The 24,749-nt window shown below is 36.5% G+C and overlaps 1 protein-coding gene and 1 pseudogene across 1 annotated transcript; both read left to right on the plus strand.

The window, feature by feature from the left end:
- Window positions 1–4,993: 4,993 nt before the first annotated feature.
- LOC124309078 (U1 small nuclear ribonucleoprotein 70 kDa-like) lies at window positions 4,994–13,024 on the plus strand (annotated as a pseudogene).
- Window positions 13,025–15,619: 2,595 nt separating this feature from the next.
- Window positions 15,620–23,962, plus strand: LOC124309074 (staphylococcal nuclease domain-containing protein 1). Its single transcript, XM_046772319.1, has 9 exons — window positions 15,620–15,990; window positions 16,594–16,712; window positions 17,438–17,580; window positions 18,275–18,781; window positions 19,617–20,106; window positions 20,345–20,975; window positions 21,080–21,529; window positions 21,712–21,915; window positions 23,044–23,962. The coding sequence occupies exons 1-9, from the start codon at window positions 15,940–15,942 to the stop codon at window positions 23,152–23,154; spliced, it is 2,706 nt and encodes a 901-aa protein (XP_046628275.1). The 5' UTR covers window positions 15,620–15,939; the 3' UTR covers window positions 23,155–23,962.
- Window positions 23,963–24,749: the final 787 nt, after the last annotated feature.

A 24,749-nucleotide genomic window follows, 5' to 3' on the forward strand; every position in this document is an offset into this window, starting at 1 on the left:
CAGAGTCAGTGGAAACAATGAGATTACGATTAAAAATAGAATTCAGTTAACCTATGCGTAAAATTTCATACCCCGAGTACCTTGAAGCGAATAATTCTCGTGGTGAAATCGGAAAACTGATGCGATTGAAACTGTTGAAATAATTTCCTCAAGTCTTTCTCAAGTTTCGTATGCTATTATTGGCCAATTTTAATTTCGAAGTTTCAATGTTGGTTTAGAATCAGCGACTTAAAATGCTATATGAATATGAACTTCACCATAGTTGCGTCTCTTTTGAAAATTAAATGTATCAAGTTGTATTCAAAAATTTCGAGGTAAAGTTTTATTTCCATAACGATCCAATAGTCTTTCGAAAACTGTACGTCAAGCTTCACAAACTCGACCTCATCCTCGAATTTCAAAATTCTGTGTTCATATTTGAATTCGACGACAGCGAAAATTGTTCAACGACCAATTTTGACGGGAATTTCAACACGTTTTAAATTTCTGTTGGTGAGCTCAGAATAAATAAGGTGAACGAGAGGAGAACCTAAACCCAAGTTTTAGGAAAATCGAAGCTATTGACCTTTCGGAACAAGAAGCCAATTGCTCGTCACCGAAGACTTAAGTACCATAACGTAAAATGTCGAAACTCTGTCCACGGAACTTGTAGCTACGAAGTTTGAAGTCTGTAGAAAACTATACATATGCCTTAGTCCCTCAGACAGCGGAGAAAGCTTTCTTGAAACTTCTGAAGAGAGCTGATGAACTTTTTTGTCAACTGTCCGAAAAGCTTTCGCACATGTTATGCCTTTTTTGAGACTGTGTCCCGGATTAGTAACTCCCCTTGAACTACTCTATACCACATTCATAGAAGTATCGGGAAATTTCTCTGACGCGATGTTTTACACTAATGCTGTTAAACAAAGTCGTGTACAGTATTTTAGTATCTACATATATGTCAGAGCAGATATATTGAGATCTGAGAAATAGTTGTGACTGACGAATCAGGCATGAAAAAATAATTATCACATGGTTGTGTTGGGAAAATTTTACCGATATCAAAGTAAATACAACTTGGAGCAAGCTGCGTGCTTTTGCTTTGTCACATTGAGCTAATTTATAGTATTAAGAAAAATTTCATTTGTTATAGTAACTAGAAAATTCGGTAAAATAGGTATCGTTAAAAAAAGTGTTCGAATATTGTTGCAATTACGAAAAACGAGGTACGCGTAAACATTTTGCGCTATTGTCGATCCTTTTTTGGTTATTGCAATGCAAAATCAGTTTGTGAGGTTTACTCTACTTTTTTAGTTAAACAAGGCTTTAACGTCAATTTATTCTTGCACAAGCATTAAATTTTCGCAACAGTTGCAAGAAAATATAGTAACAGTGATCGTAATGAGAAAGAATGGTAACGGATACTAGACTTTCTGGTAACAGCTAGAAAACTAATTTTCATATTCTATCTCGAACTATATTTTTCGATGGTGATAAAAAATGAAAATAGTTAAGGACTGAGTGGTAATCGGAACTACTAATTTCTCTCAGTGTAGAAACGAGAGGAGGCAAACCCGGTTTTTCTAGGCCGAGCATAGGTTTGCGATATGAATATGGAAGATTAAAATACCGTTGCCTCCTTGATGCACACGATTCTTCATATAACATGAGTATATTACGCGTTTTTTCACGACGCACGCAATTGAGGTTAGGGTCGCGCAATGCCATTTTTTTTCGCGACAGCGCATGCGCGCAGTACAGAAAAGACGGTTTTTTATTCCTAGGACTTAAAAGTGGTCTTTTCAGTACTCCGCGTATGGTTATTCGTAAACTCAATCGACCGTCATAGAAAGGTGTACTTTGTTTACGGAAAACACGCATTGGAAAAGGCGTATAACACGCTCGCGTTATATAAGGAATATTTTCGAGTAGCGTATCTTGTACCATAAAACTGCACCTTCCGTTACATGCTAGAATCCAATACCCTGTGTTCCGAGCATTTTTCATCGAACACGGTGAATCTAAGGAGCATATCCCCTGAACTGACCCAGGCCAATCGAATACGTATACAATATGACGGCGAACGAATTGCTGGGATAAAAATAGCTTTCGTTTAATTCGTAGGGTGACTCGATTTGAGTGATGGGACGTAGAGCCTAGATGCGGGGGTTGGGAAATCACGCGAGTCGAGAGATAACCGAGCGGTGAAATAGGCAATGATGCAGGGCGATGGGCGCGCGAAAGCATTAGAATCGTTCTATAGGGACGCATAAGGCGAGAATCTGGGTCCCTCCTGGCGCCCCGAGGTTCGGGGGTGAGAGAGGGCCGTAATTTCCGGCAAGCATTAATGCACGCTTGCTTCGCCTCGTGTTGTTACGTCACACTTTCAGTCGATAAGCGGAAAACCGACCTGCTACTCGATTCTGAAGGTATCTAGATACAAGGAAAGGGACAAGGACCAACAGGCCAGACCCCATTATCTTGCACATGATTTATTGCGACGGACAATTTATGGTAGCGTCCTTCCAAGCTGGACTGCCGCAAAACTAGATGGCCAGCTGTATGTATGAATATATAGTTGTTCGAACACTGAATAACTGTACAAAGTGTATATGATTCTGTTTCCTCTTCGAGGTCACAAGGTTATAATAAACGCCCTCAAAGTGATCAATTTCAACTTGGCAAAATTCCACACATAAGTACTGTATCGTCACTGTTGCAAAGAAAAATATTCAATCATTGGAACCTCTGGAAAAAATTCTTCATGGTGTTCTCGATGTTTCCACGATGTATTAAGAAGATTGGAATTACTCGAATTCCCGGTTAAAATCGATAAATCATGTTTTCTCTTCTCACAAATACTAAATAGAATACAATCAGAATATAGCTGTTGGTGATAAATGATTAAATTTTACGTCAACTCGACACGGTCTTATACTACTTACTAGTATTTCGTAGGTATCAGGCATCCGGAACACATACTTTAATATACGTATTACTGTAGATACTAAAGTATCTAAAAGTCCTGAATACTCCGTCACGATAGATGCTGTCTTTTTCCAGCATGGATATCTAATATTTCTAATCTAAATATCTAAAACTTGTAATATTTTTGCAGTCCAAGTGACAAATGTTTCCCAAGTCGCGAATAACGTTATAATTTGTAAAAACATTCGTACAATTAGCGTAACGCTAGTCTTGGGAAAATAATTAAAATAGAAGAAAAAGAGAGCTGAGATGATTCCTCGGCGTGGTTTATACAAAATTTTTACCACTGTTATACTCTTTTTATACACTTCTGGAAAGTGCTGTAGGACTTTCCACTTACCGTACTTGATGCGCACTGGTTGTGAGTGCAATTTCCCTAATAGCACACACCCTTTCCTATTGGCCACAATGTAGGGAAATTGCACTTGTTGGTGAGCATCAAGCGCATTATGTAAAAGCTACTGACTGTGTTTATAGCGTACTGACAAAGAGTATGAAGCTACAGAAGAACGCTATTGTTGCGAGTCGACGCACTTGAAGTTATCGTTCCATTTCAGATTTTCATAAATCTGTACCACCCGTCATAGTTAAATTACACCGTTATTCTAATCTGAAGATCTTTTCAGATTTCTCGTTCATAATAGAGTTCTGGAAAAATATGAGTTTTCTCCGGCTGATTTTCACCTCTAACTCGACTTGCTGAGAAATAGTTAAAAATACGATAATTCGAAATTATTCGATTTTTCAATCAAAAATAAAGTTCCGAAAGCATAATAGATGGTCAACGATAAGATTTCTTTACAGAAACTTTCTAGAATATCTTAAGAAAGCTCGCAAACATTATTAGGATGATTCAAACTTTCGGAATGATACAGAATTTTTCTAAAAACTAGCTACATTTCGATGCAGGTATTTCTGATAAATATGATAAGAATTTTTTGAACTTTTTTTCACGTTCCGTACCCTTGCATCGGATTCGTGCTAACTTCCTCACAACCAGGTAAATTTATATACACTAGTTGTGTATTTACCATTGTGGATCTGGAAAACTTGGAAAAGTCGGAAAATTTCACACTCTAAGATTATTGGCAACCCTGTTTGTCTGTTTGTTTTTCCTAAATGACACGCAAAACGAAGATCGCTGACTATTCCAGGTTTTCCTCAAGAGTGTTCCATGAGTGCGTTTTATTTGCCACATTTTGGAAATGAAATTTTTAAAAAAAATTGGCTGATTTTTGAATATTGACCAACCATCTGAGCTGTTCATTTGAAATCAGAAAATCTGAAAATCTCTGACGAAATCTCAAGACTAACAACGAAATCTCTAAAAATGGTTTGTGAATTCAAACCATAACAGACTAAAAATCAACCAATTCTGAGGTTCCTGAGAAAATAAGCACCAATTAGATAGCGTCTACAATTTTCAAACGTATCTGTTTGACAAGTTAGTGGTCCTAAATATTAAAAATAAAAACATGTTATGTGAGTAAAAGTTCGAAATATCTTTATGCTTACAATTCAGATTCTAGGATATAAATCTGTCCGTGTAGCCTCGATCTTTCGATAATTATCATTATACATTTGTAGGAAAATTGTCCATGCTATAAAGCGAAAAAATGATATACATTATGTATTCCTGTATTTCTTGATTTTCAATACCGTCAAACGTCACTTTTGAAAATTAGAAACATGAAAAATTATTGTGGCGCAATTGAGAAATCTACACCCGTATTCATAGTCCTTCTTTGAGGAACAAGGATTCCTTGTTCATGACACGTGAAATGAGAACAAAGAATCCTTGTTTCTCAAGGAAGGACTATGAATACGGGTGCTAGAGAATCATTTTAGCGCCATTCAATGAAATATTCGTCCGATAGGTTGGCAACGCTGCTAACAACACCCTTGAAGGGAATTTCGTTCTTCGTTCTAGAGTTGGCAGCGGATTTCGCATCGCGCGTAGTTGAATAAAATACCACCAGGGGGCAGGCGTCGAACGCATGCGTGGGCTCCATCGTTGAATCGGCGCCGCATCGGGAGACAAGGGAGAAACACCGAGCCGCCATTTTGTAAAGTGTGTGTTTGGTTCGTCTCGGGTCGTAAAGTTGGTTTTCGGTCGTCTATTGTTCCCGTCGTAAAGGGGAAACGGTTTCTCCTTTAGATGCAGAACCGTTAGCGAAGCGTACTTTTCACGATGACTCAGTTTTTACCGCCGAATTTACTCGCGTTATTCGCTCCGCGAGAACCGATACCGTACCTTCCACCCGCCAACAAGCTACCCCACGAAAAGAAGAATGGAGGATATATCGGGGTCGGAGCTTTTCTCAAGTTTTTTGAGGTCAGTATACACCAGGTTACAAATCCTGCCTGATATTTATCTCATCGCCGAGGCGGCACGCGTCAAAATTTACACTCATACCCACCGTCCACAAAGCATCAAAGATTGGCGACTCTAAAACCGCACCTCTCAATCTACGCGGTCGTAAAGTTCCTACCCACATTTACAATGCGCCTAACGAAGCTTTTAAGAGGAGTGCTCGGAATTGATCAACTCGCAATTGATTCAACTCGCTCCACGTCTTAGCACGCATTTTTCTCTTCACTTGTCCATACACTCATTCATCGCTGTCAACGAAATGTCACTCCGAATGACTAGATGAAAATTATAGTTTTACTACAGTTGAGACTTATCATCTGTCTGTATGAATTTGAACAGTTTTCTAATGTATGAAATAAAACATAACCGTTAATTACGAAGCTGAAATTAGTTACGTTACAGCATCGAAACGTTGAAACAACAATTACTATGTTGGACCTTTAGAGTAAATGGAAAAGTTCTTTGTGCTTTATTAATGGTTCCCTAAATTTGAAAAAATCATAGAGTTGTAATATAATGAGTTTTTATAAAAATGCATTATTACAGTAACGTTATAAACTTTCGCTTGTTCTTTAACTGGAATGAGGATGGTTGCACCTACTATTTTCGCGCAAGTTTTTTCAGCTGTATTTGCGTCACAGAGTAAACCTACATGGATCGTTTTAGACATGTACAGTCCATACACGGTTACTGGCAAGTGTAACCATATGCAAATCGCACAATAACTCATTCATATGTATTTTGTAAACCTCTAAAGATGACAGAAACTGTCCACATAATTTGCACCTCATGTGTATGTGGTTATGAATACCAACCTACGATAAAACATAAAGATTCTTATTACTATATGGCGGAAGGATAGCTTATTCTATTCTCAATCAAAAATTTTCCCCCATCAAATATTTGGAATGTTCGAAATTACCACATCATTTTTTTTTTTTTTTTTACACATTCAGAGTTAAACTTGTGATCATTTTTCAAAATCATGATATCATATGTAGAGAATATGTAGATCCAATATTGAGTATAACGTATCGTTCCAACTTTCCATATCGCCTTGAATCGCAATTACGTGTACTTTATATCAATTATTGACCTGTACTGTAGCAAAAAGTACAAGTTATATATGATATTGAAGTGAGCGAAATTTGCCAATAATTAAATACTGTAAAATTGGAGTTACGTTAATGTAATGGTACATTTTTAAGAATTATTTTTGCAGAATTTAATACAGGTCCTATAATATCTGATGAATCATTTAGGTTTGATGAAGTCTGCTTATGTTTTAGAATCCAAAAGATACTCCGCCTCCAGTACGTGTTGAGACTCGTGAAGAACGATTGGAACGCCGTAGAAGAGAACGGGCAGAACAAGTTGCCTATAAACTTGAACAAGAAATTGCTGTTTGGGATCCAGCTGGCATTCCCAATGTCACTGCCGACCCTTTCAGAACCCTCTTTGTAGCACGCATAGTAAGTGAATCGTGATTGATGTGCGTGTTCTGTATTTTCAGACGTAATCAAGTTGTGGTTTAACCTATTCACAACTTGTTTCTATTAAGTGATGCGATACACACGTATTTAACTTTTTACAGAACTACGATACTTCGGAATCCAAGCTTAGAAGAGAATTTGAGGTTTATGGTCCTGTAAAGAAAGTAAGTTGCATAACACATAATTGCTTATGTAAGCATGAAATTCTTTTTTCTTGATATTGGAATGAACATCAAGGAAATACACACGACGAGTGAACTTTTCAATCTAAATTTACACTTTTCAGAATTTGCTCAAAACCATAAACGTACTATAGTTTTTTGTACTGACTTTTGAATCTACATGAAATAGCAGCACTTGATAAGTAGCGAAAACGTGAAATAAATTTTTAAATTCTAATTCTTTTGTAACAGGTTTTGAATACTAAACACGCGGAAATTTTCTGTAATAATTAATGAATGTTTTATTACAGATTGTGGTAATCCATAATACAATCAATGGCAAGCCGAGGGGTTATGCGTTCATCGAATACGAACACGAGAGGGACATGCACTGTAAGTAACCGGGTGAAAAAACAGCCCTCTCAAAAGTCTCTATTGCCCTCTAGTAAGAAACTCGATATTTCCTAAAATCACATCCAGATAGTATAGTTGGGCTGGGCTATAGTTAGACTATGTATTTCCATTGATACTAAACCTGAACGGTAAAGGGGGTCTCGCCATACATCCGTGCAGGACTACTACTGTCTACTAAAAATACACATATGGTAAACGAATCACAAAAAACAATATTGGCTGTCTTGATTAATACAGTTTTTATCTTGTTCTTGGTACAGCGTGGCGGCCGCTGCCGGCAACTAGTGCCGTTCACTATTCCATGCAAAATCCCTGAACCTGCCTGATATGATAGGTTTGTATGTGTGGTAAGATCCAACATACAACAACGTTTGTTAGATTCTATGCTTACCCTGTTTACCTTACCTGGTTCAGTTTCATTTTAATGTCTGAATGAGCCAGATGGAAAAATTGAAAAAAGAAAACCACCAAAAACACTCGTCAAACTAGTTAGCCCTTGTTCACGTAAAATTTAGGAACACCCTCCCCTCATAATATACCTAAAAATATATTTGAAAGAAAAATGCTGTGCGCTGAATTGGTGTTCCACATCGAAATTGTTCAACTTTTTAAAAACTGACAAATAAACAGAAGGAGGTTCAGGGACGTGGTCAATGGACATTTATCGCTTATATCACCAATATCGCTTTCTCACTAGACTGAAAGAATCATCTTTCTTTTTCTACCTAGTCGATGTCTTTTTAAAGATTTTGAAACACTTATTTGAATTATACTCAAGTCGAGGACATGGGTCACTCATAAGCCAACTCAAATTTTAAGGGCAAGGAAGACAGAGCAAGCCTATATATAAAAATATACTTGTCATATTAAAACTGTTGCAGCGAAAATTGAACCGTCACATGCTGAATGCTATATATTTATATAAAGCATTGATAAATCAGATAAAAATCATTGAATATTTATTTTTGAAATTGAATGAAATCTCTCGCTTGTAAACGTTGGATTACTGTATGAAAGTAACATTGCGTTATCCCACCATGTCTTACAGTAGTTTTTAAAATTTTGTTTTCACATGTTTAGCCTGAACAAGCTTGTTTTTCTGTGCCTTGAAATGGGTACTAATTTTACAACTAATGATACTGGCGTGGATGACTCGTGTCCTTAATGAATTCAAGACTCGCAACTAAAATTCAATTCTGTGGACATAGAATGGTTTTCAACGTGAAAAAAATGTCCTTCCACTGCAGATATTACCATTTTTATTAAACCGGCACGTTAACAAAGCCATGTTGATATAAATAACACCAAAGTAATTGCAATGATCGAAAATATAGAGTACTTGTGTTGTAGCTGCTAACAGGGCTGGTAGCAAGTTTACATTGTCACGTTTTCTTTTATGATAAATGGGCACATTGGTCACAGCGTTATTCAAATTTTCAGGTCCTTGATATTACATAAAACTATAATCTATCCTAAAAATGTTTTATACTTCCGTAAAGTCTAAGATGAGCTTTTAAATGCAGACACCAAAATATCGAGTTGATTCAATTACTGAAAACGCAACACACCGGACTGTTATCATTACTATAAAATAAAAAGCACTTATAATGACTGCTGCTACCAGCTGTGTGAAAACACAAGATATTTCAAACTAATCATGACAGCAAAACTACGTAGTAATTGTAATTTTTCGGATACCAATCCAGTGATATGTTCCAATTTCTGTATGGAATACTAATTAACCGTACATTGCTTTTTTTTTCAAACAAAATTTCACTTCCCACCCCCACCCCCAGAGTGTCTTAACAAAACAAGTGTATGTATGAGTAAGTAGAATGGTTCTGTGAGCAGATGCCTTTTTAGGAAGAAATATTAGAAAGGAAGAAAAAGAAAGTAACGAGAACATAGAAAAGAAATGGGATAGAACGATTTAAATCGCCCATCAATTTAATGTAATGTTAAACTCGAGTACAAGTTAGAAGTATAAATTATTAAAATAAATGCGCACGGTTTGGTTGTAAGTAAAAATAATATAAAGCGCACCAGGTAAAAAAACAAAATAATCTTCTCTGGAGATTGAACGAACATACGAAGACTGGGCACCTTCCCAATGAATAGCGTACGCGCTGGCCTACTACTCTATCCCCGCGAGTCACTTACAAGTTCGATTCACGATTAAAAGTACCTAGAGTTTGTGTTAACTTCCGTACGTAAGTAGCCGCGGTAGGTATTTTTTGTATCTGCTATACTTTTTTGACAAAATGAAGTAACCTACTAGAATTAAGGTCTTGTGGCATCTACGCGTTCATAGATGACTTTATTATATTCATCTTCGCTAGCGCATTGTAATTTTTCACAAGTAGACTAAGGCAAAAAAAACTTTGCTGGAAAACAGTCCGAAATTCTGTATTAACATTCAATAATCTTTTTCAACGATTGCAAAAGCGTAGCGAAATCATACAGAATATATTCTCAGATTTCCTTCGCGCCCTGCACTCGTATTCATAACCTGTGTCAAATATAGAATATTCTGACTAATTCCGACTTTTTTACTATGTTCTACTTTCCGAAATATTACATGAGACTTCCAGACAATATAATAACATGTCAATCATCTAAACGAATAAGAGCCTCATCTCCTTTATTGTTGATGAATAATACATACGTATAATTATCCTAGTAGTCATTGGGTAAGATGACTTGAATGCGAAGACGTGTTGGTTCTTAAAAAAAAAATCTATTGGAGAAAATGTATAAAATTTCCAGCTCCCCGTTCTACGTAGGTATCATTAAAAAAAGGCACAATTATTTCTACCTGAGTAGGGGCATCGAATCAAATTTAGAAATCAATTCGAAATGATAAAAAAGATTCCTAAATTCCGAAGCGTTCGTTAGAACAGAAAAACAATAAAACAACATTGCAGGCCGTCTGAATGAATTTTTCCATTATTATAATCATTATTCATACTGCATATATTTTATAAAAGAAAGAACAAACGTGTATGAAATGATCTATTTGTTTGATCAATTGAACCTTCTTTACGTGGGTACAGCTCAGTAATCTGATGGTTGTAAAGCCACAGTGAAAAACTTTATGCTGTGTAAGGTTATTTATTCAAATTATCGAGAAAATTTTAGGTAGAGAAAATTTGCTCCCACTCAGGTACGTGTGAAATTGTTGGATCTTTTGAAAACGAACTATTAATCATTTTAGCTGCGTATAAACATGCGGATGGTAAGAAAATAGATGGTCGAAGAGTGTTGGTTGATGTGGAACGAGCAAGGACAGTTAAGGGTTGGCTACCTAGGAGACTTGGTGGTGGTCTTGGGGGTACCAGAAGAGGCGGTCCTGATGTCAATATCAAACACTCTGGAAGAGAAGACAACGAACGTGAAAGAGAACGTTATCGGCTTGAAAGAGAACGAGAAGCCACTGGGCGTGGCCTTGATAGAGACAGGTGACTTCCACGAAATTAACTTTGCAAATAGTGATTTATATTCAAATTATCCTTTTTAAAAGACTTGAATAAGTACTGGTGTGTTGTTCTGGGGACATTTTATCATCTAAACCTTACAGCGGATAACTCGCATTCGAAAATGAAAGTAAGCAAAACTTGAGCAATGTTTCTATGTAACAAAATATTACCAGTTTTCCCTGTTTTTGTGTGTGTGAAACAAATTTTTTTTCACAAAAATCTTTAAAATGGAATATTTGCAAAATTTCAAAAACTTGTGACAAACGACCTGATCTGTACCCTATGCCAACCACTTTTGCTTCTACTAGCTGTAACTAAATTAAACGAAGTCATTCTAACTTTAAATACTGCACCAGTTTACTTTGGAACATAAAAAAATCTGCTGTAAGAAAGTTCTAACAGATGAAATATTCGATTACGACTTACAGAAAAATTAATCGGTTACTTTTTCTTGCATACTATTTGAAAAAACTGCACGTTACTGGGGAAAAAAGTAAATATATTTATGGTGAAATGGACGATGAGCAACGAAGGCATTATTTTGCATACTCTTCATTGTACTGTCGTCTTGATTTTTATACTAATCTAATGAACCTTGTTTTTTAAGGGACCGCGACCGTGGCTTGGACCGAGAGCGTCGAAGATCGCGGGACCGTAAACGGAGATCCCGCAGCAGATCTCGTGATCGCAAACGTAGACGCAGCAGAGAGCGTGTTCCTGACCCTGACATCGAAGAGATTGAAAGAGAAGAGCGGCCTCGTGAAAGGCGAGAACGCGACCGAGATCGTGACCGAGAACGCAAACGCAGGAGATCCCGCAGTAAAGATCGCGAGCGCGATAGAGAGCGCAAACGTGATCGACGAGATCGTGATCGAGAGCGCAAAGAGCAACGCAAAGACCGCGGTGATCGTGAAGACGAGGACGTTAAGGAAGTTCGCATTAAGGAAGAGCCACTCGATGGTAAGCGTAGTTATTTGCTATTGCTGGGTTTACTCATCGGCAAGTTTTGAATATATTGCAGGGTATTATATGTCAATTCTAAGGTAACAAATCTACTGCGGCTTAGCTTTCAAGATTTTACCAAGTTCCAAATTCGGTGAAACTCACTTTCAAATTAGAAACAACCAGGGTATTTGTTAATCTAAACTTTCAGCAATGCTATGAAAATGTCCCCGAATGTCGACTGTACTTCCGGAGTTTCAGAGAATTTGTCAGGCTCGTAAAAATTCGAAACAGTGAATCGACGTACTCCTTCAATGAGTTTTGTTCTCTTCTTTCTGTCGCCTAGGAAGTTAAATGATTGTAGATATTGATTTTGGAGAAAATGAAGCTCATATTCCTCGTAGGTCTAAATTTTTCCAATCACTGCAAATAAAAAGTTTCAGGACTAATAAAAAACGAAATTACTTGTACGAACTCTTTGGAATAACCCTGCATGATATATTTTGAGATTAATTCGACTTCTGCCGTCAGTGAGATATTTTTTAATTTGTCATTCTCCTTCGCAGATTATCCGGACTATAGTAATAATTACACAACAGCATACAATGAAGCCGCTGTTAAATACGAAGATGAACATGAAGAAAAATATCGGATCCCTGACGGAGATAGTAATGGTCGCCCTGATCAATCCCAATATAACAATTATGAATCAGGCCAAGATTATTAAGCTGTTTAATTCAATTTACGTTGCTCGAATGATGAAATATTTGAAAAGGATCACCTCTCTTCTATACTTCTTATTGTACCTATAACTAGATCGCAATGTTTTATCGAATACTTAAACCTCTGGTGTGAAACGCTCTTACATTACGCTAAATCGTAAGCTGGCAAGGACGAAATATTCACATCTTTGTTGTGTTTTACCACTACGTTATCGTATAGTTACGCGACGTTTTGATCAATTTCAAACGAAGCTAAAATAGGATTACTTTGCAACTCGTTTATTTCGAACTTTGTAACAGGCATTGGCGTGCAGACACCTAAATCAATTCAAATAGATCAAGCAATTGTATTTACTAATTAATTAATGAGGCATCGTTCGGTATGTATATAGGACTATATTCTATCATTTGAACTATTGACATTGACTACTGTATGTAGCTTATTAATACATATAGAAATAAAATGTGATTGCTATTTCTGGACTGGCTTATCTCCCGCGGTTGATGATCATTTTTTTTTTTTTTTTTTTGTTATTCTTGAATCAATTAATAAGAACTTTGATCAAATTTAGTATACGATCAGAAAAATTGCTAATATATAATGTATATCAATACATCATTTGTAATACATAAACCATTTATATCCCTGAGAAACTACTTATGGCCAATTCGACTTACAGAAAGAGCGCGCACCGAGTGCAATTTTCCTAGTTTCCTAGCGTTTCCATTGTTGAAAACTAGGGAATTACACTCTGAGTCAGTTCGCACGTTTTCTCTCGGTGGAAATCGATATTAGTTAAAAAATCAATACACTTTTATACACTCACATACACTGTACTCACCATATTTCTACAAAATATCTATAGACACAATAGAGAAACGTCGATGTTCAAAGAAATACTTTGTGAATTTTCGAGTTTTCGTGCGAGGTTTGTATTTATATAAATAAAAACTGATTATTATTATTATTATTAATTTTTTTTTTTTTTTTTTTTTTGCACTTCGCACAGTACAATCGGTGATCTAATCATTTTTGTGACTGTAGACATAATCTCCAACTATGATATATTAAAATAAGGTAATTTTTTTTTTTTTTTGTTCAACTGATTTAAGTGACGGAGCCATTTCAAGTGGCTACACCGAGTGCCCAGCCAATAATCCCTAGGATTCCGCTTTTCTTATTGGTTGAAAATAGAAAATTGCACTCAGTGTGCATGATGTTCAACCAATTGAAAACGGTGCCGTTTTGTCTTGTTAAAACTAAGTGTTACTTCACTACTTTTTAACCAATAGAAACATCGCTGAGCTAGAGAAACCGCAATTTGTCCGCACCGGGTCAGATTCGGATTATAGCGGCGGTTTCAACTCTGCACAATGAGTACAATTTTCCCAGTTTTTAACCAATAGCAGATGCGAGATTCTTGGAAAATCGCACTCACTGCGCACCAAGTGCAGTCAGTGATACCGCTATTAAAGTTTAGTATTATTTTACCGAGAATTCGAATCAGATTAGAGTTAATTCAAAATTGATGCACAATCACAGAAAAATACAGGATAACACATCAAAACCTATAACTATGCAATAATAAACGTTAAAAAAATTAGGAAAGCCATGTATTCTTAAGAAATAAAATAGCGTTTATTAAAACAAAAAATATTATCGTAGCATAATTTTTCATTTTTGTGACAAATCGTCTGTAGAATTTTTGCAGAAAATGAGAGAGCACTGTAGTGTAACAATAGTACAGATGTTCCGAATGGTAAATTGAAATCATCATAAAAACCAATAATCATAATGGTATCAAATTTGTTCTTTAAATTTTACCAAATTAATTACCACACTCTGATATGTCAACTGAAAAGTTTGAAAAAGATTTAAGTAGAATAAGTAGAGTATTGTAACTCAAAAGGGAATCAATTATGAAAGCTTTACTACTAGACGTAGATTTTCCATTTGAAATAGAAAATGATACAATTAGTGAAAAAAACGAGCCTATGAACATTCAACTTAAAATTTGAATATTAATATTTAAACTGATCAATTTGATCTGTTATCCACGAAAAATATCTCCAAGTATTATCTAATATAATAAGTACTGTACGTATTTTCTATTCGATGCGTATGCAACAAGAAAAAAATCTCGAAAATAGTAATAAGAGTGATATGTAAAACGGTAGAAAAGATAAGCTGACATCCGATTGACGTAAATTGTCAGATACGAGTTCAGGGTATAGAGTGTACAGAACGTACAGGAGGAATATTTTAGGGTTATGAAGAGTAAGCTGATTTTGGGTTAAATAAGGTTGGCGCTGTTAAACGTAAGTTGCTCATCTGGGCGTCGATTATGTAATATCACATTTCCCACCACCCAAGCATTCTGATTGATTCACAACGTTTAATCAGAAAATTAGAATGCTTGGATGGTGGGATATGTGAAAAGTGAAATTACATAATCGACCCCCTGAAGCACGGTCGTGTATACAGGTCTAGGCACTCCGTCCAAAAACCTGTGCCTCTAACTGAGGCCGATATTTCCAAATTTCGCCACGTCGCTAGGGACGGAGGGGCATGCGCGCATTACAGCCCCGCCACGGTCTATATCGCTCTGTCTCTGTCACACACGTGCCCCGGAGATTGCAGCGCTCCGCGCTTTTGCGACCAATGTGGGAAACATGTGCCTCAGACAGATGCACACTGTGGAGTATACGAAATATGTGAGAGTGCTCAGACCTGTATATACGACCATGCCCTGAAGTTAGTTAGATATAAGTGTAACTGTGTATCTTACTTCACATTCAATTTTGTATCAATCAGCGCTACGTCGGTTATCCTACGTACCATTATTTGACTAGATTTTGAACGCGCCGTCCATTAGAGAGTGCCCCTCTTCTATACACTCCGTATTTCAGGGAGTAACACGTGCAGCAAGCAGTGAAAGCAGCAGCAGCTGGGCTGCGATGTCGTGTCGTAACGAAAATACGAACTTCGAGAATCGGTCGTCAGAGGTGTGACGCGTCGTGTGTCGCGTGTTGCCACATCACCACCAACATTAAGTAAAAGTTCCGTTGACATCCGTGTGTTGTGGAGATCGCGCTGGTGCCGAACCTAGCACTGCCAGGTCCGAAATACGTGGTAACAACCGCAAATAGAGAACCGACCCCCTTGTAAAAGATGCAGCATTCCCTTTGAATATCCTGCCAAGCAGTGGGGAAATTATTATTCTGAAGGGAGGAGCGCGTAGTGAAACTCGGAAAAGTCGTTGATTATTCATACGACGACAACACGTCTCTCTCTCTCTTTGTGTGCGTGTAGTATTATTATTAGTTTTTTTTTTTTTATTTATATTTATTTCATCTTTTCGAGTGAGGGTTACCCGAACAAACTCCACGATGAGCACGGCCGCTCCGCAAGTACAAACGAAGCATGGCATCGTTAAACAGGTAATTAATAAATCTTGGTAACTGCATCAGTCACGAATAATTTGCATTCGCAACACGGTAATAAACGTTCCTTCAAGCCATTCACCTTTTTTTCATATAACGAGCAAATTCCGAACATTGTCCTGCTGGCAGAAGCATGGTGGTCAAACCAAGCATATGGTATCAGGCCCTGTTAAAATCGTAACGGTGTTTTCATACCTTTCATTAATTACCCCAATCGCATCGACATCAGTCGTCACAAACAGCACTGAAAATATTTGGAAAATAGATGATTAGAAAAAAAAAAAAAAAATTGTGTTTCTTCTCACCCGTTGCAAAAAAGGTTAGAAATCTCACCTTGGCTCGAATAATTTTACTTGTAAAAAACTGTTTCACCATAAATCTATTCGAGTTGATGTTAAGAACTATTTCGAGTCATTGCTTTTGTCAAAAAATACTCACCAATTATGCATTGCTGTGACCATCTGTGAGTCTAGACATTTGTTTCAATGCTGTATTTGCGTAAAAAGTCATTGAGAAATGTCGTCCCGATAAAGGAAAACCAAATTCTGCAACAATTATTACCGGCTATTTTATATGATGATAATTTTGATTCAATTTCAGGTCAATTCGGGTGATTCTATCATCATTCGAGGCCAACCAAAAGGTGGCCCACCCCCCGAAAAGCAGTTGATTCTGTCCAATGTGACTGCACCAAAATTGGCTCGCCGAGCATATAACAAGTTAGTATCCAAAGCTAGAAATTTCAAGGTTTTTAGTTAGGATGATCCAGGAATCGTTGCAAAACATAGCGAAATTTATTGAAAGTCTGACAATTAAAACAATATGCTAATTCATTTCTTATTATAAGAGTTCAGATTCCTAGGCAACACTCTGCGATAGATTCTATTAGTATTGTTATAGACATTGAATTCTGACAGTTTTTCAAAAATATTTTGAATGCGCTAATTTTGAATCGTTAACATTCTCTTACATCATTTGCATTTAATTACATTTTTTTATACTTTGATTACTTTTTTCTAAAATACCAATATCTAAAAATTCATTAAGAAACATTGGTTTGACTCTAGATGCACATGCAAAGATTTGCAAAGTGTGATGGCTAAAATTAAAGGGTAATCAATTGATTAGACTCCTAAGAAAAAACTAATTTCGTAGGGATCCCTAGTGAATTTATAAAAGTATAATTCGTAGTAAAATATAAAACTTGGGAATTAAATGTTGGAATTCAAGTAACATGTATAAAGCGAATTTTTCGCGAAGCAACCAAATTTACAACAAAGCTAGAATTTTTTTACTAGTGATTAATATCTGGCAAATGTTCAGTGGATATTAAACTGAAGATATTTGGGAAGAAACAAAGAAATGGTTCAATTTGTACGGATAAAGCAATTCGATAAGATTTCTTAAATGCAGATTTTAAGATTATTTTATTTGTACTTTACAGTGCGGACGAAACTAAAGACGAACCTTACGCTTGGGAGGCTAGAGAATTCCTGCGTAAGAAGTTGATTGGACAAGAAGTAATATTCACATCTGAAAAACCTCCAAACGCTACCAGGGAATATGGCGTTGTATGGTTGGGAAAAGGTGAGGATATCCGATTAATTGAACGTAAAATTGTTATATTACTTTTGTGACTAGTCAAACCAGAATTATCAGACTTTATTTTAAGACTGGAATCGATATAAAGGAATCAATTATCACTGTGGTTTGCCTGTTTTCGAGAAAGGCAAGAATTAAGTTTAATTTTTAAATTCTGTTGCACATTTTCACATTATCGAGCTTAACTATTATTAAACTCCAAAACGTTCTCTTTTTTGGATTACTGTGTATACTACCACGGTCTCACCACGGTTACAATTTTCTTTTTCACTTACGTACCAAGTTTATTATAAATACGGACTAACCGTAATGAGCATTTTGTAGTTAATTCTTATTAAACATAATTTCAATTAATGACATTATCTCGCCAATTTTGCATTTTTGTAACATACTCTGCTGGTCTGCTGGTAATATATAAAATATCAACAGCTACCATCTTGTCGTGTAAAATGCTCCAGCCCAAAAGAGTTGTATTTATAATGTCACTATTCTTTTGGTACTGTTACTTAACCATCCCCATAACCTGTATCGTGATTTCCCATAAACTTTCATTTCTATGTTAATTTTATAAGTGTTTATGTGTCCGTAATTGAAAAAGCAATGATTAATGATATCTTGAAATACAGTATTTCCGATTATTATGCGATGATAACGTGGAAATTTGATCATTGGTCCTCAGACACAACCACTGGTGAGAACATCACTGAATCCCTGGTATCGGAAGGATTAGTTACAGTTAGAAGAGAAGGCGTCCGTAACGTAACACCTGAATTAGCTCGCCTACATGAATTAGAAGATGCTGCGAAGGCAGCGGGTAAGGGGAAATGGGCTGGAACCCCTTCATCTGAGCACGTTAGGGACATCAAATGGAACATCGAAAATCCTCGTAGTTTAGTAGATAAACTGGGTGGCAAACCAGTTAAGGCTGTTATTGAACATGTGAGAGATGGATCGACCGTGCGTGCATTTTTAATACCTGACTTTTACCACATAACTTTGATGATCTCTGGAATAAGATGCCCGGGATTCAAGCTTGAAGAAGGAAAACCTGTTCATTCTGTTGTTGTACCTTTTGCCGAAGAAGCTCGCTACTTTGTTGAATCTCGGCTATTGCAGAGGGACGTAGAAATTGTACTGGAATCGGTTAATAACAACAATTTTGTTGGCAGTATTCTTCATCCGAAAGGTAAATTCTTTGAAAATTAATTTACCATATTTTTCTCAGTGAATTTGTTATTTCTCAAAATTAGTGTAAAAGTGGCACAAGTTATAATCCCAAAGAAAAAAAAAAAAAACATAAAACTGCCCTCATCCCATAGCCTGCGAAATGCATTGCAGATTAATTACGAATCTTATTAGTGAAAATATCGTAGTTGCTTTTGAATTTGAAACTCATTTTCAATATTCCGTTTATTCAAATTTCTAGGTAATAGCACACACACACACCGTTTTATTTCAAAATATTTATAGGTAATTGCAATTTCACAACTAACGGTCTTTCTTTCAAATACCAGAAATTGCTTAATTCAATGAAAATCCCTGAACATCGGATTTCAACATGAAAATGTGAAAAGTTCTATTTTGGTTTGACATTGAACAATTTTCAAATTTTCAAATTGAACAAATGCAACAAAGGTGCTGTATTAAATCAAAACTGAAGTATCACATTCTAGTGTTATGGAAAAATGAATATGTCCTTCCTTGAAACCTGAAAATGTCAATCCATTTTAAATATTATTAGTACTAGACACTCTAATAGCCAAAATTGAAATATTTTGGAATCAAATAATATTATTGATGCATAAATGGAGATCACAAAAAGCCTCCGCCATGATCTGACTCAGTAATATTCAGGTGAGACCAGATATTGGTAGAGGTATATAAATGGGCATTTTCCACCTGGCTTACTATGTAGAATGATCAGAACTAAGGGTGCCCTACAAAACGATGTGATTCTTTCATCGGTCTATCGGTAATATACTGTTTGAATTGATGTAACTTAAGAAATTATATAAATGCAGGAAACATTGCCGAAGCTTTGTTGCGCGAAGGATTTGCACGTTGCGTCGATTGGTCGATGGCATTTATGAAGTCTGGTGCAGACAAATTGTACCTTGCCGAAAAGAGTGCAAAAGAAAATAGATTGCGTATTTGGAAAGACTACGTTCCGTCTGGTCCCCAGATATCTGGCAAGGAGCGAGAATATACAGCTACAGTTGTAGAAATTGCCGCCGGAGATGCATTGATCGTTAAGACGCCGTGCGGAACTACCAAGAAGGTCTTTTTGAGTAGTATTCGTCCTCCACGAGGACCTGTTGGCGAAGATGGAAAGGCTGCCTCCAGACCAAAAGATTTCCGCCAGCTTTACGATATACCGTGGATGTTTGAGGCCCGTGAATTCCTCCGCAAGAAACTTATCGGCAAGCAAGTTAAAGTCGTTGTCGACTACATCCAACCTGCGAGGGAAAGTTACCCCGAAAAGATTTGTTGTACCATCACTATCGGCAAAATGTGAGTAGCACAAAATTTAGTAATAGTTGCAATTTCATGTCAAATATGTCAGTATAATTGAGATCTGTCTGTGTTTTTGAGGTGAAATTCTTTTTAGAAGTCCTTTCTTGTAAACTACAATATGCTCCACTCTTTCAGTAGATTCTTCATAAATTCTTAAAAATATCCCTGTTGTTCGCAAGTGATTTTTTCCAAGGTTTAAATACCTGACAGTGTACATATTTTTTGTCACTTACAGCAATGTTGCTGAAGCGATGGTATCGAAAGGACTGGCTACAGTTTTGAGGTACAGACAAGATGACGATCAGCGATCATCGCATTACAATGACCTTTTAGCTGCAGAGAGCAAAGCCATTAAATCATTGGCCGGAGTTCATGGTAAAGAGAAAATCCTAGCGCATCGAATCACGGATGTTGCCGGAGATGTAATCAAGGCCAAACGTTATCTGCCCCACTTGCAACGCTCACGTAACGAAGCCATTGTAGAGTTTGTAACCAGTGGATCTCGGCTAAGATTGTACTTGGGTAAGGAATCGTGTCTGATAACTTTCCTGTTGGCGGGTATAAACGCGCCACGTGGACCACGCCCAGTTCCCGGAGGTGGTGGCATCATCGAAGGTGCGCCATTTGGTGAGGAAGCCCTGAACTTTACCAAGGAACGATGCCTGCAACGAGAAGTTGAGATTCAAGTAATATCGATGGACGCTAAGGGAGGTAATTTCATTGGTTGGCTATGGATAGAAGGAGTCAACTTGTCCGTGGCTCTTGTCAAAGCAGGTCTTGCGTCTGTGCATCCGACAGCAGAGCACACAGAATTTTACAGAGAATTGATCGTCGCTGAGGAACGTGCGAAAGAAGCACAACTTAAGGTGAGCTCATTGTTAGATCATGATATTTGTCCAGGCAAAGGAATCTCATCGTGTCTCTTCATCATCGTTGATACTAAATGAATTGAGTAAATTTCACATTTCAGATATGGAAAGATTACGTCGAGGCTGAGGTAGAAACAGAAAAGCCTGAAGAAGAGGTACAAACTGGTGAAAGGAAAGTAGACTACCAGAAAGTCGTCGTGACTGAAGTGACCGAAGAACTTCACTTTTTTGCCCAAAATGTTGATCAAGGCGATGTTCTAGAAGGCTTGCTATCTCGCATGCGTCAGGAGTTGGCGGCAAATCCCCCACTTCCTGGTGCTTACAATCCCAAACGAGGTGATCTCGCCGTTGCTAAATTTACAGAGGATGATCAATGGTATCGTGCCAAAGTGGAAAAAGTTTCCGGACCAAACGTCAGTGTTTTTTATGTCGACTATGGCAACAGGGAAACATTGAATGTAACCAGAGTTGCCGCCATGCCAGGATCCTTTGCTACTGATAAGCCTTTCGCTACGGAATATGTATTGGCCTGTGTCACTCTACCCAACGATGTAAGTAGTTTGTTCTCTGAACGACGTCAGGATGAAATCAGGGACTTGTGACATGAAAATATATATCTTCCACGCACTTCAGCGGTACAGAAAATCTGATGCATAATTGGAATTTGAGGATTACTCAGCTCCAAATTGAAGTATACGTATTTGTTAATGATTGTTTCCTCCTTGTTTTACAGAACGACTACAAAAAACTGGCAATCGAAATGCTACAGCAAGATACAGCAGGGAAACCTTTGCTACTCAATATTGAATATAAAGTCAACAATCTTGCTGCTGCTACCCTAGTTGATGCTACTACTAAAGAAGACGTAGCACGAGGTCTTATTCTGGATGGGTTTTTGCTGGTCGAAAATCGTCGTGAAAAGAGGCTTGCCAAATTTGTACGTATAAACTAAATTCGTTGATTCACTTTTACACTTCTTTTAATAATTATACTATAAAAATTAGCTACTCTTGTCAATAAATTTTACCTATAAAATGGCCATGATATTTTTCTTAGTAAATTAATAAGTACTCTGAAAGAACGGCATGATCTGATGATTCTATTTTTCGTCCAAACAGAATTAATTTCATCTTGAACAGTAAAATATTATTAAATTATACAAGTTTTTACTTGAAGAAATACCACTTTGAATTTCCAGAAAGCTACTGATAACGCGTTTAAAGTTGTACGCATTTCAAAAAATTGATTAATCCGAATAATATATATAGTTAAATCTACAAACTTTACACCAGATGCGTAAACTTCTTAAAACTAACAATATTAACTTAGTTAATATTTTTATTCTTTAATCAAGTAGGGTAAAAGGAAAAAATTATAAAAACATTCACGAAAAATTCGGAAACAGTTAGAAAAAAATTGTAAACATGCGTTGGAAAATGATTTATTGTTTGTAAAGAAGAAAAAAACGCGTTTTTATCACGCCCATGAAAAGTACAGCTTTGCGTAGCACTTAAGCAGGACGAAAGTAGCCAATTTCATCTCAGTGTTCCACAAAACTACCACGCAAAGCCCCACCAAATTTCATTCGCTTGTTATAAAAACTATCGTCTGTGACTCAAGCCAAATATTGGCGATTGCAACTCGTGTGATTGCTGCCCTCGTGTCGCTCTGGCGCGAACTTCATACCCGTCGCAATCGTCAACTTTTGTCCTTTGTCACACAATATATGATCAACAAAGTAATACCTTTCAAGTTTAATGACAAACTTCTAGAGGGGCTGAAACCATAAACACACCAGAAGTTAAATTCGTTGTTGATCCAGATGGTTAGGAAGGGGTAAAAAAACTTCTTTTCTGTTCAAAAGCATTTTGACGAGTCCCGATTCGTGCATAAACCAAGAACTTTTACCTGATTCTGAAACATCAAGATGAAATAAGTTGGTGGAACACATGTGAATCTTAGAAAAATTGATTCCTGTAGTTTTTTCGAATGATTGAATGAGAGCTTACGAATTACGTATAGTATAGAACGATGTGATTGTCAAGAACGTTGTTACCTTTTGCAGATTGCGGACTATCAAGCTGCTCAGCAGGACGCAAAGAAGAGTCACCGTAATATATGGGAATATGGAGATATTACCGAGGATGACGCTAGAGAGTTCGGTGTTGGTCGTTAATTAACTTTGCTCAGAAAATTGTACATGGAAAAACAAATAAGAAAGAGATGAATGTCGACGGAAGAGAATATATAACATTGGCATAATAAATACATAAATACAGTACTGGTATATTATGTATGTACGTTTACAAGTAAGCATGTGTGACAGTGTAGGACTTGTGTGTTCTGTCGGTTGTGATTCAATCATAATTTGAATAATATAAAAAACGAAAAGTATAAATTATAAAATATAAATATTATTTCACAAGCAAAGGTGAATAGCGCTAAATAGATGAAGGAAAGACAAGAAAGGGTGCCAATTATCTTTGCCCCTTATAAATATATATATATATATTATATATTAACTACCCTATCTAATGAGACTGTGTTGCCATTGACGTAACGTATTTCCATTTATTCTTATGTCAGACATACGTTTTGCATGTTTTATTATCATCCCGAAAAGTCAGATCGTTTCGTGGCTTAGTAACTATGATGTTTACACAATTATAGAAGTATATTTAATAATTAAATTTCCACTGAAGAGTGGAGAGCGGGAATGGATGCTGGGTGTGATAGGACTAATAGAGACCTTAGAGTCGATAATCAATACGTATATAGTTAAAGGTGTTTCAAAAAAATCCGTCATCTATTTCTTTTATCTAACCATCCATCGCTGTTAATTTGCTGCTTCTCATCTGAACCCCCCCAAAATCTGAACTTTGGTACAATGTGCTGAGATGCATCTTAATTCCCGTTGGAAAAGCATATGAATTTTTATGTTTCTTTAGAATCCCAAAAATTAGGAAATGAGTGGCGAAAATATTCTAAAAGAACACATGTAAAAAATCAGGGTTCTTGCTTTCAAATTCTGCTTTGTGCATCTACAGAATACACAAAGAAACTCTGCTAAAGCTGAATTGAACTAATTATTCTATATATATGTGTATTTTAAAATTAAAATAGCGAATTTAAACAGTGGAAAGTAAAAACAAAAAATTTTGGCATTTTCTTTTGAAACACTCAAATCTCTATAATCATAAATCATGATTATTGCATCGATGAAGTCAGTACTCGCATTTATTCCATACATTTTATTGCCTAAACACATCTATACATATAAATATATGTACATTATGTACAATATTTTTTTCTATTTTGTACACTTGAGATTAAAAGAAAATTATTAGAGGCTAAAATGCCTTTGCAAAATAATCTAAACTGCTTTTACACTAATCGTGTAGTAAGATTGACACATTTACGGCAAAATGTGCTTGTATAATATCCAACCAAATGTTTATTCAAGATACATCCTCCAGTTTCAGTACAAGTTTCGTTGTAAACAATGCAATGAAAGTGACTCAAAGTTCTAGTCTGGTTTGTTTGTGAAACAGCATGAGACATTGTTTTGGACTTTTATTCAACAGATTTTGCGGCACTCAGAATAGATAATCTAGAATTAATTAATTTTCAACCTAGTAAATGGTTATTTATAACCTAAAGTTATCGCATTTGCGAGTAAAACTAAATAAGAATAAAGTAAATGGAAAAGGGCCATGGGGATTGCATGCTAGACGAGTATTTGTATACAATTTCAGTGAATGTTCATCACCT

Source organism: Neodiprion virginianus, chromosome 7 (genome assembly GCF_021901495.1).
Source record: "Neodiprion virginianus isolate iyNeoVirg1 chromosome 7, iyNeoVirg1.1, whole genome shotgun sequence".
In the NCBI taxonomy this organism is placed as follows: domain Eukaryota; kingdom Metazoa; phylum Arthropoda; class Insecta; order Hymenoptera; family Diprionidae; genus Neodiprion; species Neodiprion virginianus.

Bases quoted from the DNA above. Each gene is read 5' to 3' on its own strand.
- LOC124309074 (XM_046772319.1), top strand. From the start codon at position 15,940: ATGAGCACGGCCGCTCCGCAAGTACAAACGAAGCATGGCATCGTTAAA. The intron at 16,713-17,437 runs GTTAGTATCCAA...TGTACTTTACAG, and splicing joins GCTCGCCGAGCATATAACAA to TGCGGACGAAACTAAAGACG. The intron at 20,107-20,344 runs GTGAGTAGCACA...TGTCACTTACAG, and splicing joins ACCATCACTATCGGCAAAAT to CAATGTTGCTGAAGCGATGG.